The following is an 18097-nucleotide window of genomic DNA, read 5'->3' on the forward strand; positions in this document are numbered from 1 at the left end:
AGGCATATCCCTTTATTCACTGAGCCTACCACAGATGGAAACACAAAGGAGCCCTACCAAACTGCCCGTGGCTTTCCATAACCGCCCCTACAAACACAGCAACACGCTCTGCCCATTGTGCTGACACAGTGCTGACACAACTGAGGGGGCTAAGCCCCCTTTACCCCGTTGTGGAACTGGGTCTGCTAAGAAAGGAAAGACTAAGCCTAATGGAAGGACTAAGCCTAATGGAAGGGACTAAGCCTAATGGAAGGACTAAGCCTAATGGAAGGGACTAAGCCTAATGGAAGGACTAAGCCCAATGGAAGGACTAAGCCCAATGGAAGGACTATGCCTAATGGAAGGGACTAAGCCTAATGGAAGGACTAAGCCTAATGGAAGGGACTAAGCCTAATGGAAGGACTAAGCCCAATGGAAGGACTAAGCCCAATGGAAGGACTATGCCTAATGGAAGGGACTAAGCCCAATGGAAGGGACTAAGCCCAATGGAAGGACTAAGCCCAATGGAAGGACTAAGCCCAATGGAAGGACTAAGCCTAATGGAAAGACTAGGCCTAATGGAAAGACTAAGCCTAATGGAAAGACTAAGCCTAATGGAAAGACTAAGCCTAATGGAAAGACTAAGCCTAACCGAAGTGTATATAAAGCAGGGAGTCATGCTGAGACCAAGGTCTCTTTTACTGTTGAGCCCTGTATACACATCAGTATACACATCAATATACACATCAGTACACATCAGTATACACATCAATATATACATCAGTACACATCACTATACACATCACTATACACAGCAATATATACATCAGTACACATCAATATATACATCAATATACACATCAGTACACATCAATGTACACATCAATATACACATCAGTACACATCAATATACACATCAGTACACATCAATATACACATCAGTATACACATCAATATACACATCAGTATACACATCAATATACACATCAATGTACACATCAATATACACATCAGTACACATCAATATACACATCAGTACACATCAATATACACATCAGTATACACATCAATATACACATCAGTATACACATCAATATACACATCAATGTACACATCAATATACACATCAGTACACATCAATATATACATCAATATACACATCAGTACACATCAATGTACACATCAATATACACATCAGTACACATCAATATACACATCAGTATACACATCAATATATACATCAATATACACATCAGTACACATCAATGTACACATCAATATACACATCAGTACACATCAATATACACATCAGTACACATCAATATACACATCAATATACACATCAATATACACATCAGTACACATCAATATACACATCAGTACACATCAATATACACATCAGTACACATCAATACACGAAAAGCAAAACACAATCATAGAAAACAAACACATTCTTCAGTAAAAGAGTCCTCAGTCTGCCATTTGAATTGCCATAGGGGCGCCACCATCCAATTTTAGAGAGCAAACAAACTAAAAGCTGCTTTTTCCTGACTCGGTGTCATCAGTGAGTTGTATTGTGTTGTATAACAATCTTTTGTTATCTTGTGCATGTTTGACATACAGGCTCTGAACGGCTTCGTCCTGGTGGTCACTAATGACGGGACCATTTTCTACTCCTCTCACACCATTCAGGATTACCTGGGCTTCCACCAGGTACCGTACAGATTGTCCCTCCTCCCTTTCCGTACCCCCAGTGAAGGTTCTATTCCTAAAGCATGACCAGGGTGTTCTGTGCCTCAGCTCATTCATAATAGACAAGCAGGCATCTGGTGAGGCAGCTGGATCGTCTCTGGGATCTTGGCTGACTAATAGCATTAATTCTACTGCTGGGTCAGCCTGGTGCAGCATTCACATGCATGTTTGCAAACATTAAAGCATAATCCTCCATCGACACATGGTCATCTCTGCTTGAGGTTTTTATCATGAATTGCTTGCAATACAAACATAGAATGATCCCCTGTAGAGAAGGTTGCCTATAGATGCTATTGCATCAAATAATTGGTTAGATTTGATCTCAATGAGACTAATCTGTATAAACCTGATTTAAATTAAAATAATATTAATTGGAGTTATGGTTGGGTTTGAGGGTTGCGTGCAGTGTCTGCTGCAAACTGTCAGGGGCCGTTGTCTGGGCCCTACCTGCTTGGTGATGAGTCTGATTCTGCTCAGCAGGTCCACAGAGAGAGACTGGGTGAGACCAGTCTATTAATAGCTTGGCCTTTAGTGGAAAGAGACCACCAGCCGTGGTAGTGGGCAGTGGGCAGCAGCCCTGACCAGCACCACAGCATCACAGACCCTGCAGAGATGGATGGGAATATGGCGGGGGATGGGGGATATAGTGAAGAGGCACAAAGGCTTGAAGCACTTGTCACACATTATGCAGTCTGCTGTATGACATTCAGGCTCTGGAGAAATTCAGCACACACTGAGACACTGGTAATTCAACACACTCTTGGAGAGATATCACAGACCCCTTCGGTATAGCGATGTTCTCATAACGTCACTCCTTCAGTATAGCGATGTTCCCATAACGTCACTCCTTCAGTACAGCGATGTTCCCATAACGTCACTCCTTCAGTACAGCGATGTTCTCATAACGTCACTCCTTCAGTATAGCGATGTTCTCATAACGTCACTCCTTCAGTACAGCGATGTTCCTATAACGTCACTCCTTCAGTACAGCGATGTTTCCATAACGTCACTCCTTCAGTACAGCGATGTTCCCATAACGTCACTCCTTCAGTACAGCGATGTTCCCATAACGTCACTCCTTCAGTATAGCGATGTTCCCATAACGTCACTCCTTCAGTATAGCGATGTTCTCATAACGTCACTCCTTCAGTATAGCGATGTTCCCATAACGTCACTCCTTCAGTAAACAGTGCATTCGGAGTATTCAGACCCCTTGACTTTTTCCACATTTTGTTTAGTTTTTAGACATTTTTGCGAATTTATAAAAAGACAAACCAATATCATCATTTACATAAGTAATCAGACCCTTTACTCAGTCCTTTGTTGAAATAACTTTGGCAGCGATTACAGCCTCGAGGCTTCTTGGGTATGACACTACAAGCTTGGCACACCTGCATTTGGGGAGTTTCCCCCATTCTTCGCCTTTGCAGATCCTCGCAGGCTCTGTCAGGTTGGATGGGGAGGGGGGGGGGGGGGGGTCGCTATTTTCAGGTCTCTCCAGAGATGTTCAATTGGGTTCAAGTCCGAGCTCTGGCTGGGCCACCCAAGGACATTCAGAGACTTGTTCTGAACCTTCGCCCCAGTTTGAGGTCCTGAGCGCTTTGGAGCAGGTTTTGGAGCAGGTTTTGGAGCAGGTTTTTGCATTTACCACAGGTGGACTCATCTCAAGGATGATGAATGGAAACAGGATGCACCTGAGCTCAATTTTGAGTCTCATACAAAGGGTCTGAATACCTCTGTAAATAAGGTATTTTCTAAAAACCTGTTTTCCCTTTGTCGTTATGGGGTATTGTGTGTAGATTGATGAGTATTTTTTAAATCCATTTCAGAAAAAAGGCTGTAACATAAAACAATTTTGGAAAAAGTGAAGGGGCCTGAATACTTTCCGAATGCACTGTAGCAGTATAGTGTCTGAAGTTCCCATAATGTAATTTACATAAGGATCTATCGTTTAGACATTGTTTGTGTCTGTATTGTGCATGCTTCCCATATGTATTTGAACTGCCTCCATGTGATGGATATGTCCATCTTTATTTTAACTGCCTCCATGTGATGGATATGTCCATCTTTATTTTGTTTGTCTCTATAATCCCACCTTCCTTTCGTACCCCCTCTCTCTCCCTAAAACCCTCTCTCTCCCCTCTTCCTCGCTCTCTCTCTCTCCCCCTCCCTCTTCCTCTCTTTCTCCTTCAGACTGATATTATGCATCAGAGTGTGTATGAGTTGGTCCACACTGAGGACCAGCAGGAGCTGAGGAGGAACCTCCACTGGGCCCTCAGCCCACCTGCCATCATGGACACACTGGGAAAGTCCTCCTCAGGTGACTTCCTACCTCCGCGTTAGACCCTGAAACACCACCTCCGTGTTAGACCCTGAAACACCACCTCCGTGTTAGAATACTGAAACACCACCTCCGTGTTAGAATACTGAAACACCACCTCTCTGTTAGACCCTGAAACACCACCTCTGTGTTAGACGCTGAAACACCACCTCTCTGTTAGACCCTGAAACACCACCTCCGTGTTAGAATACTGAAACACCACCTCTCTGTTAGACCCTGAAACACCACCTCCGTGTTAGAATACTGAAACACCACCTCTCTGTTAGACCCTGAAACACCACCTCCGTGTTAGACGCTGAAACACCACCTCCGTGTTAGACGCTGAAACACCACCTCTCTGTTAGACCCTGAAACACCACCTCTCTGTTAGACCCTGAAACACCACCTCTGTGTTAGACGCTGAAACACCACCTCTCTGTTAAACCCTGAAACACCACCTCTCTGTTAGACCCTGAAACACCACCTCTGTGTTAGACGCTGAAACAGCACCTCTCTGTTAGACCCTGAAACACCACCTCTCTGTTAGACCCTGAAACACCACCTCTGTGTTAGATGCTGAAACACCACCTCCGAGTTAGACCCTGAAACACCACCTTTCTGTTAGACCCTGAAACACCACCTCCGTGTTAGACGCTGAAACACCACCTCCGTGTTAGACGCTGAAACACCACCTCTCTGTTAGACCCTGAAACACCACCTCTCTGTTAGACCCTGAAACACCACCTCCGTGTTAGACGCTGAAACACCACCTCCGAGTTAGACCCTGAAACACCACCTTTCTGTTAGACCCTGAAACACCACCTCCGTGTTAGACGCTGAAACACCACCTCCGTGTTAGACGCTGAAACACCACCTCTCTGTTAGACCCTGAAACACTACCTCTCTGTTAGACCCTGAAACACCACCTCCGTGTTAGACGCTGAAACACCACCTCCGTGTTAGACGCTGAAACACCAACTCTCTGTTAGACCCTGAAACACCACCTCTCTGTTAGACCCTGAAACACCACCTCCGTGTTAGACGCTGAAACACCAACTCTCTGTTAGACCCTGAAACACCACCTCTCTGTTAGACCCTGAAACACCACCTCCGTGTTAGACCCTGAAACACCACCTCCGTGTTAGACCCTGAAACACCACCTCCGTGTTAGAATACTGAAACACCACCTCTCTGTTAGACCCTGAAACACCACCTCCGTGTTAGACCCTGAAACACCACCTCCGTGTTAGACGCTGAAACACCACCTCTCTGTTAGACCCTGAAACACCACCTCCCTGTTAGACCCTGAAACACCACCTCCGAGTTAGACCCTGAAACACCACCTTTCTGTTAGACCCTGAAACACCACCTCCGTGTTAGACGCTGAAACACCACCTCCGTGTTAGACCCTGAAACACCACCTCTCTGTTAGACCCTGAAACACCACCTCCGTGTTAGAATACTGAAACACCACCTCCGTGTTAGAATACTGAAACACCACCTCCGTGTTAGACCCTGAAACACCACCTCCGTGTTAGAATACTGAAACACCACCTCCGAGTTAGACCCTGAAACACCACCTCCGTGTTAGAATACTGAAACACCACCTCCGTGTTAGAATACTGAAACACCACCTCCGTGTTAGAATACTGAAACACCACCTCTCTGTTAGACCCTGAAACACCACCTCCGTGTTAGAATACTGAAACACCACCTCCGTGTTAGACCCTGAAACACCACCTCTCTGTTAGACCCTGAAACACCACCTCTCTGTTAGACCCTGAAACACCACCTCCGTGTTAGAATACTGAAACACCACCTCCGTGTTAGACCCTGAAACACCACTTCCGTGTTAGACCCTGAAACACCACCTCTCTGTTAGACCCTGAAACACTACCTCCGTCAATGAAAAAAACATTAAGAGATTCAATCATAGAAATGAATGCAGAACTTTCAATAGCATTTCCTATGAATACCCTCTGCATAATGCATTACGAATGCAGTTATAACACCTTATGAAGTATGCATAATGCATTACATAAGTATATAATAACTCATTATTATGCATTATATAAAACATCTATAATAAAAAATGCTCATAAACATTCAAGAAAGGCTCAGGCCTGTGCACTGACTTAAACTCTCCACTAGTGGGTGGTGTTGCACATTTGTTCTTCCCCTGCAAGAGAGGAAGCCATCACAAGTCGAGCTAAGACGACATTAGCCTCTGGTGCTAATTACATAAGTGTATTTTCAACAGAGCCAGGAGACCACGCCCATTGAGGACAGGGCACACAGTCGGGTCAAAACAGAATACAGAAAAGAACAGAAGCAGAACAGTTAGCATTTAGAATGTGCTGAGGGATATTGAATAAGGCTTTGTTTAAAGTGTCATGACACATCTCTCAGCAGACACCCAAGCCAGACACCTCACGTCAGCTTTTCTTTCAAGCCCAAACATTCATGTCAACACACAGTCAACAATGTTGTTATTCATTTAGCTTTTTGTGTTGATGAATTCCTGTAATATCATAAAAATAATAATTATTTCATGAGATTACATAATCAGGTTGTCACTGATTACCTGTTTGTATGACCATTTTAGAGAAGTTGCACACATTTTGCTCTGTTTCTACAGTGTGACTGAACTGTATGCTGTAATCTTGAGGATCGTTTCCAAATATAGTGCAATAGGTGGTTAGATGATTTTGATGATAAAAGCCTGGTCTGAACATGTCATATCTTGTGATCCATAGATGTGGAGCCGGAGAGCGGCACCACTGTGACCTATAACCCTGAGCAGTTCCCACCAGAGAACTCCTCCTTCCTGGAGAGGAACTTAGTGTGTCGCTTCCGCTGCCTCCTGGACAACTCCTCTGGCTTCCTGGTGAGTCTCTCAGCTTCCTGGTAGGTGTTATTGACACCTCACCCCGACCGAATGCACCTCCCAATAGTGATGGTCTATTAGTATTTTAAGCTCACTCAGAGGAAAGCTCACACATTGACATAGGGTGACGTGAAATACACGTTGAAATACAATTTTGATGGATGTAAATCAGATTGTTGTTGGATAGACTTTGGACAGCTATTCAAACACATGGACAATCGAAGACGAAAAGATACATGTCTAAGACAAAATGTTTGTGTCCCCCCCCCCTGCCAGGCCCTGAGTCTGCAGGGCAGGCTGAAGTTCCTGCGTGGTCAGAACCAGCGGCAAGAAAACAGGGTCAAGGCGCCGCCCCAGCTGGCCCTGTTTGCCATCGCTACGCCTCTCCAGCCCCCCTCCATCCTGGAGATCAGGACCAAGAACATGACCTTCAGAACCAAACACAAGCTGGACTTCACCCCCATGGCCTGCGACGCAAAGTACGCTCACTTTGACTTCCTTGTTATTATGATAATGTTGTGGTGACAGTTGCAATCATCAAAATAAATAGACTACTATTACAATAGTATTGAATAGACTGTCATTTGTCAGTCATACTGCTATTGTTATGTAGTACTGGTTATTATATGATGTGAAATAATTGTTTATTGACATCATCCCTTTTGCAGGGGGAAAATTGTGCTTGGGTATACTGAAGCTGAACTTCGGGTGCGAGGCTCTGGGTATCAGTTTATCCATGCGGCGGATATGTTGTACTGCGCTGAGAACCATGTCCGAAGTAAGCCTCATCTCCATTATGTCTACCTAAAAATACAAAGATGGGAGTATTTATTTTGGATTGGGTTGAATTGGTTCTGTCCTCAAAACATTGGTGAGGCCGGGTATGACCAGGTCAAAGATGGTGGTCACAGAGTTCGGACAGCTTTCCCAAGTAATCCCAGTGGATTACGGCGCAGATTGAGCAAAGCCGCAGAGCTGCTAGAGGATAGGATAGGCCACAGATACACTACATGATCAGCAGCAATAATCCATATACACTACAACAAATAGTATGTGGACACCTGCTCGTCGAATATCTCATTCCAAAATCATGGGCATTAATATGGAGTTGGTCCCCCTTTTGCTGCTATAACAATCTCCACTCTTCTGGGAAGGCTTTCCATTAGATGTTGGAACATTGCTACGGGGACTTGCTTCCATTCAACCACAAGTGTTTGTGAGGTCGGGCACTGATGTTGGGCGTTTAGGCCTGGCTCGCAGTCGGCGTTCCAATTCATCCCAAAGGTGTTCGATGGGGTAATCATGCTGAAACAGGAAAGCGCCTTTCCCAAACTGTTGCCACAAAGTTGGATGCACAGAATCATTTAGAATGTCATTGTATGCTACAGAGTTAAGGAGCCTGAACCATGAAAACAGCCTCGAACCATTATCCCTCCTCCACCAAACTTTACAGTTGCCACTATGCATTGGGGCAGGTAGCGTTCTCCTGGCATCAGCCAAATCCATATTCTTCCCTCGGACTGCCAGATGGTGAAGCGTGATTCATCACTCCAGAGAACACGTTTCTACTGCTCCAGAGTCCAATGGCAGTGAGCTTTACACCACTCTAGCCGATTCTTGGCATGGCTTATGTTGATCTTAGGCTTGTGTGCAGCTACTCGGCCACGGAAACCCATTTCATGAAGCTCCCGACGAACAGTTCTTGTGCTGACGTTGCTTCCAGAGGCAGTTTGGAACTTGGTAGTCAGTGTTGGAACCGAGGACAGGTGATTTTTTACGCGCTTCGTGCTTCGGCACTCCGCTGTCCCGTTCTGTTATCTTGTGTATTTGTATTTATTATGGATCCCCATTGGCTGCTTCCTGGGGTCCAAACACATTACATATAAAACAAAATATAAAACAGTACATCATATAAAATTATTACACCACTACTTATCTACAATAGAAAAAGGAAAATATAGAATGCAAGCGCGTATGTGTGTGTCTGTACCTTTGTGTGTGTCTCTTCACAGTCCCCCTTGTTCCATAAGGTGTATTTGTACCTGTTTTTTTATTTATTTTTATCTGATTCTGCTGCTTGCATCAGTTACCTGATGTGGAATAGAGTTCCATGTAGTCATGGAAGTACTGTGCACCTCCCATGGTCTGTTCTGGACTTGGGGACTGTGAAGTGACCTCTAGTGGCATGTCTTGTGGTGTAAGCATGGGTCTCCGAGCTGTGTGCTTGTATTTTAAACAGACAGCTCAGTGACTTCAGCTTGTCAACACCTCTTACAAAAACAAGTCATGAGGAAGTCAATCTCTCTTCCACTTTGAGCCATGAGAGACTGACATGCATGTCATTAATGTTAGCTCTCCATGTACTTGTAAGGGCCAGCCGTGCTGCCCTGTTCTGAGCCAACTGCAATTTTCCCAAGTCCCTCTTTGTGGCAGCCCCAACAATATTTGTATCATCAACTTCTCTCAGCCAATCATCAGCCATTTGTGTAAGTGCTGTGCTTGTTGAATGTCCTTCCCTAAAGCGTGCTGAAATTCTGTTGTCAATTAGTTTACTGTGAAATAGCATTTTATCTGGTCAAATGTTTTCCAAAAGTTTACTAAGGGTTGGTAACAGGCTGGTTGGTCGGCTATTTGAGTCAGTAAAGGGGGCTTGGTTAGCGGAAGGACTTTTGCTTTCCTTTAGGCCTGAGGGCACACACTTTCTAGTAGATATGACAAATAGGAGTGGCAATATCGTCCACCATTATCCTCAGTAATTTTCCACCCCGGTGGCTTGTCATTGTTGATAGACAATAACAATTTTTCACCTCTTCCACACTCACTTAACAGAATTCAAAAGGACAGTGCTTGTCTTTCATAATTTGGTCAGATATACTTGGATGTGTAGTGTCAGCTTTTGTTGCTGGCATGTCATGCCTAACTTATCTTGCCAATGAAAAAGTAATTAAAGTGGTTGGCAAAATCAGTGGGTTTTGTGATGAATGAGCCCCCTGATTCAATCAATGATGGAGCCGAGTTTGCCGTTTTCCCAAAATGTTATTTAAGGTGCTCCAAAGCTTTTTACTATCATTCTTTATATAATTTATTTTTGTTTCATAGTGTAGTTTCTTTCTATTTAGTTTAGTCACATCATTTGTCAAGTACAGCATCTGGTTGCTCCTAATTACACACCACAGACCAACAAATTTGATTTACATCATCAACATAAGAATCACCACAAAGCTTATTATATGACCTCTCCCAGAAAATATACCTCTCTGTTGATATCACATACATTATCAAGCATTTCACACATGTTATCCATGTGTGGTCTAGCACTTGGTGGTCTATAGCAGCTTCCCACAAGAATGGGCTTTAGGTGAGGCAGAATAACCTGTAGCCATATTACTTCAACAGTATTTAACATTAGATCCTCTCTAAGCTTTACAGGAATATGGTTCTGAATATAAACAGCAACACCTCCCCCGTTGGCATTTCTGTCTTTTCTGTAGATGTTATAACCATGTGTTGCTACCACTGTATCATCAAAGGTATTATCTAAGTGAGTTTCAGAGATAGTCAGAATATGGATGTCATCTGTTACAAATAAGTTATTAACTTCACAAACTTTGTTTCTTCGGCTGCATATGTTAATATGGGTTATTTTTAGCACTTTTCTGGGTTGCTTGATTTGTTTTTAATGCTTTACTGAGAAGCTTATCAGAAGTAGACTTGTTCATGTTATTTATATTGGAGCTGATAGTGCACAGTGAGCTGCAAACGGGACTTCCTACTACAGCACACCGTCTCAGTGCTAACAGTGTAACTCTGATTCATAGGCACATGATTAATGCCTTCAATAGCTGTAGGATAAACAAGTATTCAGGGCAATTAGGAGGACATCAATTAAGTTACTTACATTGTGTCTGCCAACGCCCCTTGGATAATGTACATTTGCTGCAGCATTATGACGACTCATTGTCACAATGGTAAGAATTAACTGAGCTGGTCTTGGGTCATTGATAAGTCATTGTTTCAACACAGCCTTGAAATACGTGGACAGAGTCCAGCAACCAAGATGATTTGGATGGACTCCGTCATTCCTGTCTTCTGTTTCCAGAAGGTGTCAAATGTATCTGATTCCAACAGAGCTACGGTAATATTTTAGCCAGATGTGTGGCCTACTGCTTCGCGGCTCACCCGTTGTTGCTCTTAGACATTTCCACTTCACAATAACAGCACTTACAGTTGACCGGGGCAGCTCTAGCAGGGCCGAAATTTGACGAACTGACTTGTTGGAAAGGTGGCATCCTATGACAGTGCCACGTTGAAAGTCACTGAGCTCTTCAGTAAGGCCATTCTACTGACAATGTTTGTCTATATGGATTGCATGGCTATGTGCTCGAGTTTTGTACATCTGTCAGCAACGGGTGCGGCTGAAATAGCCAAATCCACTCATTTGAAGAAGGGATGATCACATACTTTTGTATATATAGTGCAGTTACCAACACAATATTACAGGGTACATCTAGTTACCCACTCTGCCTTATGGAATTTGCTCTAGATTCTAGATTTCTAGCTACCATTGCCTTATACTCCTTGCCAGAGTACAGAGTAAATATAACAGGCAATGGTACCTAGCTAGGTATCTTCAGAGTTGAACCATGAACCTGATTCCTAATCTACTGTACCCGTTGCCACATCTGCCTACTAGTGCTGTAGCTTGAATTGAATGTGAATGTGTACCCGCCCATCCTAAACAACTGTGTCCTGTGGTTCCAGTGATGAAGACAGGGGAGAGCGGTCTGACCGTGTTCAGGCTCCTCACCAAGGACAACCTCTGGAAGTGGGTCCAGGCCAACGCCAGGCTGGTGTACAAGAATGGAAAACCAGACTACATCATCGCCACACAGAGGCCTCTGATGTACGTGCACTCCCCTGGGCCTTGTCACTGTCTAGGAACAGTCGTTTTCCTTGTCAGGTCACCTGGCCAGAAAATACTCAGTCCTCATAGACGTAGGGACACAGTTATGACACAGTTATGACATCAGACAACACAGATGGAGGAAGGGATTATGTGGTCCTCTGTAGCTCAGTTAGTAGAGCATGGTCCTCTGTAGCTCAGTTAGTAGAACATGGTCCTCTGTAGCTCAGTTAGTAGAACATGGTCCTCTGTAGCTCAGTTAGTAGAACATGGTCCTCTGTAGCTCAGTTAGTAGAACATGGTTCTCTGTATTTCAGTTAGTAGAACATGGTCCTCTATAGTTCAGTTAGTAGGCATGGTGCTCTGTAGTTCAGTTAGTAGAACATGGTCCTCTGTAGCTCAGTTAGTAGAACATGGTCCTCTGTAGCTCAGTTAGTAGAACATGGTCCTCTGTAGCTCAGTTAGTAGAACATGGTCCTCTGTAGCTCAGTTAGTAGAACATGGTTCTCTGTATTTCAGTTAGTAGAACATGGTCCTCTATAGTTCAGTTAGTAGGCATGGTGCTCTGTAGTTCAGTTAGTAGAACATGGTCCTCTATAGTTCAGTTAGTAGGCATGGTGCTCTGTAGTTTAGTTAGTAGAACATGGTCCTCTAGTTCAGTTAGTAGGCATGGTGCTCTGTAGTTCAGTTAGTAGAACATGGTCCTCTAGTTCAGTTAGTAGGCATGGTGCTCTGTAGTTCAGTTAGTAGGCATGGTGCTCTGTAGTTTAGTTAGTAGGCATGGTGCTCTGTATTTCAGTTAGTAGAACATGGTCCTCTAGTTCAGTTAGTAGAACATGGTTCTCTGTAGTTTAGTTAGTAGAACATGGTTCTCTGTAGTTCAGTTAGTAGGCATGGTGCTCTGTAGTTTAGTTAGTAGGCATGGTCCTCTAGTTCAGTTAGTAGGCATGGTGCTCTGTAGTTCAGTTAGTAGGCATGGTGCTCTGTAGTTTAGTTAGTAGGCATGGTGCTCTGTATTTCAGTTAGTAGAACATGGTCCTCTAGTTCAGTTAGTAGAACATGGTTCTCTGTAGTTTAGTTAGTAGAACATGGTTCTCTGTAGTTCAGTTAGTAGGCATGGTGCTCTGTAGTTTAGTTAGTAGGCATGGTGCTCTGTAGTTTAGTTAGTAGGCATGGTCCTCTAGTTCAGTTAGTAGAACATGGTTCTCTGTAGTTTAGTTAGTAGAACATGGTTCTCTGTAGTTTAGTTAGTAGGCATGGTGCTCTGTAGTTTAGTTAGTAGGCATGGTGCTCTGTAGTTCAGTTAGTAGAACATGGTCCTCTGTAGTTTAGTTAGTAGGCATGGTGCTCTGTAGTTCAGTTAGTAGAACATGGTTCTCTGTAGTTTAGTTAGTAGGCATGGTGCTCTGTAGTTCAGTTAGTAGGCATGGTGCTCTGTAGTTTAGTTAGTAGGTATGGTCCTCTATAGTTCAGTTAGTAGAACATGGTCCTCTGTAGTTCAGTTAGTAGAACATGGTTCTCTGTATTTCAGTTAGTAGAACATGGTTCTCTGTATTTCAGTTAGTAGAACATGGTTCTCTGTATTTCAGTTAGTAGAACATGGTTCTCTGTAGTTTAGTTAGTTGGCATGGTACTCTGTAGTTCAGTTAGTAGAACATGGTCCTCTGTAGCAGTTCTAGTAGAACATGGTGCTCTGTAGTTCAGTTAGTAGGCATGGTACTTGTAATGCCAGGGTAGTGGGTTCGAGAAAGAGTCTGAGAACTGTCTGTTTCCTATCCTTTTAGGGAGGAGGAAGGAGGCGAACACCTACGTAAACGTTCCATGCACCTCCCCTTTACCTTCGCCACGGGAGAGGCCCTTCTCTACCAGTCCAGCCATCCAATTGGACGCTTCAACCACAGCACCCAGGGCTCCGAGAAGAACGGCAACAAGTCCAAGAAGGGCCGGATTGACAGGGTGTCCAGGGATGGCCTGGACCCGGGATCCCTCTTGGGGGCGCTGATGAGTCAGGCTGAGTCTGTATATGTCTGCCAGCCGGCCTTGGAGCCCCAGCTGTCCTTCCACAGCAGTCTGTTCGGAGACCGGGTCGGTTTCTCTGACTCCGACCCCACCGCCCTGCTCCAGGGCTGGGATGAGTCGTCCAACAGAGTGGTGGGTACGGGCCTTCCAGAACCGGCATCGAGCTTCGACCCTATGCTGGCGACCCTGGACTCCCTGTCCCTGGGGGGTCCGGGGGGTGGGGTGGACCGGAATGGGGATGGAGGCAATGGGGAGAACTGTTCCAACGGGGAACTATTTGGGGCTTTGGAGGGCCTGGGACTGAGCGCTGAGGACCTGGAGCTGCTGCTGTTGGACGAGAGGATGATCCGGGTGGAGATGGACCCCGAGCGGGTTCCCACCCTGGATGACCTGCTGACCAACGATGAAATCCTGTCCTACATCCACGACTCCCTGGAGGCAAATACAGATGGGGTAGAGGACGGGGACCAGGTACCCTCCACTATCCCAGGAACAAATGCCCCAGAAACCACCACAAAAACAACAAAGGCTCCTGTTGAAAGTAATCCCACTTCTGCCACCAATGTGTACCCTCAGTACGTTCCCCATAATGCCCCCATAGTTCAGCAGATGCAGAAGCACCTCAACATGCAGCCAGGGAGGGCAGTCCAAGACTGGGTCCAGCATAGCAACCACTTGCCCCATCCAGTGGTGAATGGACTGCAGGGGCAGAGTCAGCCAATACACAACGGAGAATGGACATCCCTACACATTCTAGCCAATACAGGGGTACCGGTTGACGACTGTCACACCCCCCAGACTCTGTTAAATGGAAAGGCGTCAGAGCCGGATGGGGACCATCACTGGCGGCAAGCCCACCAACGTCAACACTACCTCCAGCAGCAGCAGGCCCTGGTCCAGATACCGCTCCCTCACAGCCATGCCAAACATCCAGGCGCTAATCTCAACGGAGTGTGTGGCATTCCAAACACACACACAGAGCATCTCCCAGCTGGCAAACAGCAATGGCAGGACAATAGCTACTGCCACCCTGGGGAAACCACCCCGAACAGCAACCCCCCTGGGCAAACCACCCTGAACAGCAACCCCCCTGGGCAAACCACCCTGAACAGCAACCCCTCTGGGAAAACCACCCTGAACAGCAACCCCCCTGGGAAAACCACCCTGAACAGTAACCCCCCTGGGCAAACCACCCTGAACAGCAACCCCCCTGGGCAAACCACCCTGAACAGCAACCCCTCTGGGCAAACCACCCTGAACAGCAACCCCTCTGGGAAAACCACCCTGAACAGCAACCCCCCTGGGCAAACCACCCTGAACAGCAACCCCTCTAGGGAAACCACCCTGGTCAGCAACCCCTCTGGGCAAACCACCCTGAATAGCAACCCCCCTGGGCAAACCACCCTGAACAGTAACCCCTCTGGGGAAACCACCCTGAACAGCAACCCCCCTGGGGAAACCACCCTGAACAGCAACCCCTCTGGGAAAACCACCCTGAACAGCAACCCCTCTGGGAAAACCACCCTGAACAGCAACCCCTCTGGGCAAACCACCCTGAACAGCAACCCCTCTGGGCAAACCACCCTGAACAGCAACCCCTCTGGGCAAACCACCCTGAACAGCAACCCCCCTGGGGAAACCACCCTGAACAGCAACCCCTCTGGGCAAACCACCCTAAACAGCAACCCCTCTGGGGAAACCATCCTGAACAGCAACCCCTGCCTTAACGATGGCCAGGTACCTCTCCTCACACACACCACCGTAGACGCTTGTATGAATTACACTATGGCTGATGTTCCCGGCATGGACTGTACCATCAACAGATGTACATATGGGGGGAACGGGCAGCACCACGGGACCGGGGCTGCCGTTTCGTCCTACCAGAGGATGAACCACAAGCAGCAGCAGCAGGAGAAGCTGCCCCCTCCCTTGGCTCAGGTGCAGTGCCCTCCTCCCTCTGCTACAGTAGAGCAGATCCTTGTGGTTGGACACTCTTCACTGGAGGCCAATGACATGGTGACCTCTGACATCCCTCACCACCCCAACCACAGTAAGGTGAGACCCCAGGGATTATATATTCATGCATTGAGTGTACAAAACATTAAGAACACCTGCTCTTTCCATGACACAGACTGACCAGGTGAATCCAGGTGAAAGCTATGATCCCTTATTTATGTCACTTGTTAAATCCACTTCAATCAGTGTAGAGGAAGGGGAGGAGACAGGTTAAATAAGGAATGTTAAGCCTTGAGACAATTGAGACATGAATTGTGTGTGTGCCATTCAGAGGATTGAAGATTTAAGTGTGTTTGAACGGGGGTACGGTAGCAGGTGCCAGGTGCACCAGTTTGTGTCAAGAACTGCAATGCTGCTGCGTTTTTCACGCTCAACAGTTTCCCATGTGTATCAAGAATGGTCCACCACCCAAATGACGTCCAGCCAATTGAACACAACTGTGCGAAGCATTAAGGTCAAAATGGGCCAGCATCCCTATGGAACGCTTTAGACACCTTGTAGAGTCCGTGTCCCAACGAATTGAGTCTGTTCTGAGGGCAAAAGAGGGGGCTGCAACTCAATATTAGGAAGGTGTTCCTAATGTTATGTACACTCAGTCTTCTAATTCTATTCCTTTGGGTGAGAGCTCCTGACAGTGGCATTAGGGTGGATATTATGGATAGGATTAGAAATTGGTTAAGGTTCGGGCTGGTTTACGATTAATGGTAGGGTTAAGGTTAGGGCGGAGGTTACGGTAAGGGTTAAGGTTATGGGTCTGCTAGTTGAATATGCACTGCCTAAGAACTAGATTATTTACAGAAGGGTTCATCAGCTTTTATACGTGTAGCATCTTAATTTGAGCCAGTTTGCTACAGCGGGAATTTTTTATTCTTATGTGGATTATAATGAATGGACATTTTTGTAGGGGTTGATACATTTTGTGTAAGGGAAAATCAGAAGCCTTTTTAAACCTCATACACTACACATTTTAAATGTCCTGCATTGCAGGAAAGTTATCTTGCATCTGGGTGATCAAATTAAGATTCTACATCTGTACACCTCTTCCTAAAATGTTCATATTGATTGAGGAACAGTGGCGGATACAACAAAGCTGGGACAATGGTCCCTAACAGAGGTTCTCAGAGGCCTTGCAAGCTGGACAGTGTCTCCAGTGAACATAATGGAGTTTATATAAATGGCCACTCATACAGTAAGACACAACACACAGTAGAAGCCCTGTAACTTCGACACTGACATCTGGTGCTAACTGTTCCTTGACTGATTCCTACTTTCACTCCTCCTCCTCCTGTCAACAATAACATAATTATTAATCCCCTCATGATTATTCAACAATAAAAAAATAAAAAATGTAATTATTGCACCCCTTTTGTGGCACTTGTTCTGTCTGTTCAGGGTCAGTACTCTCTTAGAAAAAAGTTGCTATCTAGAACCTTTAAAGGGTTCTTCGGCTGTCCCCATATGGATAACCCTTTGAAGAACCATTTTTGGTTCCAGGTAGAACCGTTTTTGGTTCCAGGTAGAACCTTTTTGGGTTCCATGGAACTCAAAAGGGTTCTAACTCGAACCAAAAAGGGTTCTACCTGGAATCAAAAAGAGTGGTCCTATGGGGACAGCTGAAGAACCCTTTTGGAACCCTTTTTTTCTAAGAGTAGCATTTAATTAATGGCCACTATTTAAAGGGAACTGACAAGCATTTGATTGTAAATTTAAGACAACGGGTTCTGTAGAGACAGTAATGTTCCATAGTTCACACCAGGACGGGAGGTGCTATTCAGGGCCACAATGTGTTTAGATAAATTACAATCACCATTCATTCACAAATAACTTCCATAATTAATACTGCAAATCACAAAATGAATAAGCGTAAGTTTAAATTATTTTTTTAGATTGATGATGTTTGATATTGAGAATGTATCTATCAACAGCTCTTTATTAACCTCTCTGGGATATGTGGGCTAGCGTCCCACCTGGCCAAAAGCCAGGGAAAATGCAGAGCTCCAAATTAAAATAAATTACTATAAAAATCAAACTTTCATTAAATCACACATGCAAGATAGCAAATTAAAGCTACACTTGATGTGAATCCAGCCAACGTGTCAGATTTCAAAAAGGCTTTTCGGCGAAAGCAAACAATGCTATTATCTTACACAAAACGCAAAAATAAAAATATAATTAATGCCTTAACTTTGACGAGCTTCTTTTGTTGGCACTCCAATATGTC

General features: G+C 45.2%; 2 protein-coding genes across 2 annotated transcripts in view; one reads left to right on the forward strand and one right to left on the reverse strand.

Moving 5' to 3' along the window:
• LOC139380929 (major histocompatibility complex class I-related gene protein-like) overlaps positions 1–18097 on the reverse strand; it is a 401721-nt gene that overhangs the window by 367740 nt on the left and 15884 nt on the right. The window lies entirely within an intron of this gene.
• Positions 1–18097, forward strand: part of LOC139380927 (aryl hydrocarbon receptor-like) — a 54713-nt gene that overhangs the window by 34551 nt on the left and 2065 nt on the right. Inside the window, exons 4-11 of the mRNA XM_071124095.1 lie at positions 1603–1692; positions 3925–4051; positions 6808–6938; positions 7215–7417; positions 7607–7716; positions 11700–11841; positions 13626–15104; positions 15195–15915. Of these exons, the coding sequence (XP_070980196.1) occupies positions 1603–1692; positions 3925–4051; positions 6808–6938; positions 7215–7417; positions 7607–7716; positions 11700–11841; positions 13626–15104; positions 15195–15915 (3003 nt within the window). The remainder of the gene's footprint in view (positions 1–1602; positions 1693–3924; positions 4052–6807; positions 6939–7214; positions 7418–7606; positions 7717–11699; positions 11842–13625; positions 15105–15194; positions 15916–18097) is intronic.

Source organism: Oncorhynchus clarkii, chromosome 22 (genome assembly GCF_045791955.1).
Source record: "Oncorhynchus clarkii lewisi isolate Uvic-CL-2024 chromosome 22, UVic_Ocla_1.0, whole genome shotgun sequence".
Classification (NCBI taxonomy): Eukaryota; Metazoa; Chordata; class Actinopteri; order Salmoniformes; family Salmonidae; genus Oncorhynchus; species Oncorhynchus clarkii.